The sequence below is a fragment of the Fukomys damarensis genome, unplaced genomic scaffold (assembly GCF_012274545.1).
Source record: "Fukomys damarensis isolate Sample0158 unplaced genomic scaffold, DMR_v1.0_HiC HiC_scaffold_59989, whole genome shotgun sequence".
NCBI lineage: Eukaryota > Metazoa > Chordata > Mammalia > Rodentia > Bathyergidae > Fukomys > Fukomys damarensis.
In genome coordinates this window covers 1-1,658 of record NW_022960901.1, presented here as the reverse complement: position 1 = coordinate 1,658, position 1,658 = coordinate 1, and the positions used below count along the sequence as shown (strand labels likewise).

Here is a 1,658-nt window from a genome sequence, read left to right as displayed (position 1 = left end):
TGGAGCCGCCCTCCAGACACCACACGCCCCGGGCTCCAAGCCGAGGCAGAGCTCTACCCAGGACATGCCTGGGCCCGGGAGGACAGCGGCCACCCGGCCCCGAGAGGAATCGGAAGGCGGGTGTGCCAGCCTGTCCTCCAGACACAAGTCCCAACACCAGCACCGAAAAGAGAAGCCGGGCCCCCGAGTGCCCCAGCTCCTGCGTCCTGACAGCATCCACGACAAGGGAGGCACTGTTCCCACGTAGTAGGTGGCTGGAGACGCGTCCCAGACCTGCACCCTGCCTGGGGCTAAGAACGGGCAGCCTCCTCACTCACTGGGTCCTAAAGGGACACCTGGAGGGCTGAGGGAGAGCACGTAGTGGCTAAAGGGCGGGCAGCCCACGCCTTCCCCGAGGAGCACCTGGAGATGCCATTCATCCAGTGCCAGCTGCACGGGTGCCTCAGTGCCAACTTCCCCAATGCCCGCACTGCCGGAGCCCCCAGCTGCACCCACCATAGCAGGCAGCTCTCTCTTCTGGTAGGTGAACTCCAGCTGCTGCTCGGTGGGCCCGCCACAGAGGACCAGGGGCAGGATGTTGTCTGGCGGGATCACGTGACCTGGTGGCACCCAGAGGGGCTGGATTCAGGGAGGGGTCTCCCACCCGTGTCCCAGACCAGGAAGAGGGTTTTCAACCCACACTCGGGCCCTCAGCTACAGTAAAGGTGGACACTGCAGAAGGAGGGTCACAGAGTGAGGGCAGGAAGACAGCGGGTGACAGGACACCCTGTGGTATCCACGCCCGGGGCCCAGCAAGTGAAGCCGGGTGAACAGAGGTCGCCACGCAGGGTCTCGCCCCCGCCATCCCGAACACGGCCGCTCACCGCAGGAAAACTCCACCACGCGCTCTGCTTCCACCCCGGCGCAGGCCAGCAGCTGCTCCCGGAAGTCGGACACCTGCAGGGCACAGTTCTGAGGTGTGTGCTGTGCAGAGGGCTGGGGAGAGGGACCCTGGCCCCTGGCGTGGCGGCTGTGCGCGGGGGAGCAGCAGGGAGCAGAGCGGGAAGTCTGGGCTGGGTGGCAGCCAGGACAAGGGACAGAAGAGGAGCCAGGAAAGGTTGATGACGAATTATGAAAAAGAAGAACCATTAGTGACTCCAGGGCTGACAGCCGCCGCAGACAACACAGGACAGGCGGCCGATTCCGCATGGGGGTAAACCCTGGCTTCAGATCAACATCATCCCAGGGACAATAACCAAATGTTCACCCAGCAACCAAACATCACATTGCTTTTGGCTGTCACTGACTGCACGCTTGTTTACGTCACCATCCTCTGCCTGCACTGGGAGATACAGAGTCAAACAAGTGAACTCGGATTCTGACTCAGACGTGTCAGTGGAGACTCTCGGGAAACACACTTCCTAGGGGCCCCGTGAAAGGGCCCACGCACGTGACAATCGGGGGCGCATAGGTCGTCCGTTAGAGACGTCTTGCTGTGCCTGACCGGGAGAAGGCTCCAGGCCCAGGTCCCCACCACAGGACCAGAGCGGGTAGGCAGGGCTGTCGGTGCCAGTTCTGAGCAGATCTGACCGTCAAAAACAATGACGAGATAACTTGCAAGATGGGATGAATACAAATCTACACATCTAGAAAATAACAGGAAAAAACCGAGAGAGCGG

General features: G+C 61.6%; 1 protein-coding gene across 1 annotated transcript; it reads right to left on the bottom strand.

The window, feature by feature from the left end:
• Positions 1 to 7: 7 nt before the first annotated feature.
• Positions 8 to 1,652, bottom strand: LOC104860848. The gene is made up of 2 exons (XM_010622181.1): positions 864 to 1,652; positions 8 to 599 (listed from the first exon to the last, which is right to left on the bottom strand). Exons 1-2 carry the CDS (start codon positions 1,186 to 1,188, stop codon positions 310 to 312), a joined length of 615 nt encoding a protein of 204 aa, XP_010620483.1. The 5' UTR covers positions 1,189 to 1,652; the 3' UTR covers positions 8 to 309.
• Between the last annotated feature and the right edge of the window lie 6 nt (positions 1,653 to 1,658).

Coding starts and splice junctions, on each gene's coding strand:
- LOC104860848 (XM_010622181.1), bottom strand. CDS start 1,188: ATGCGGAATCGGCCGCCTGTCCTGTGTTGTCTGCGGCGGCTGTCAGCC. Junction 600..863: donor CGTGGTGGAGTTTTCCTGCG/GTGAGCGGCCGT, acceptor GGGTGCCACCAG/GTCACGTGATCCCGCCAGAC.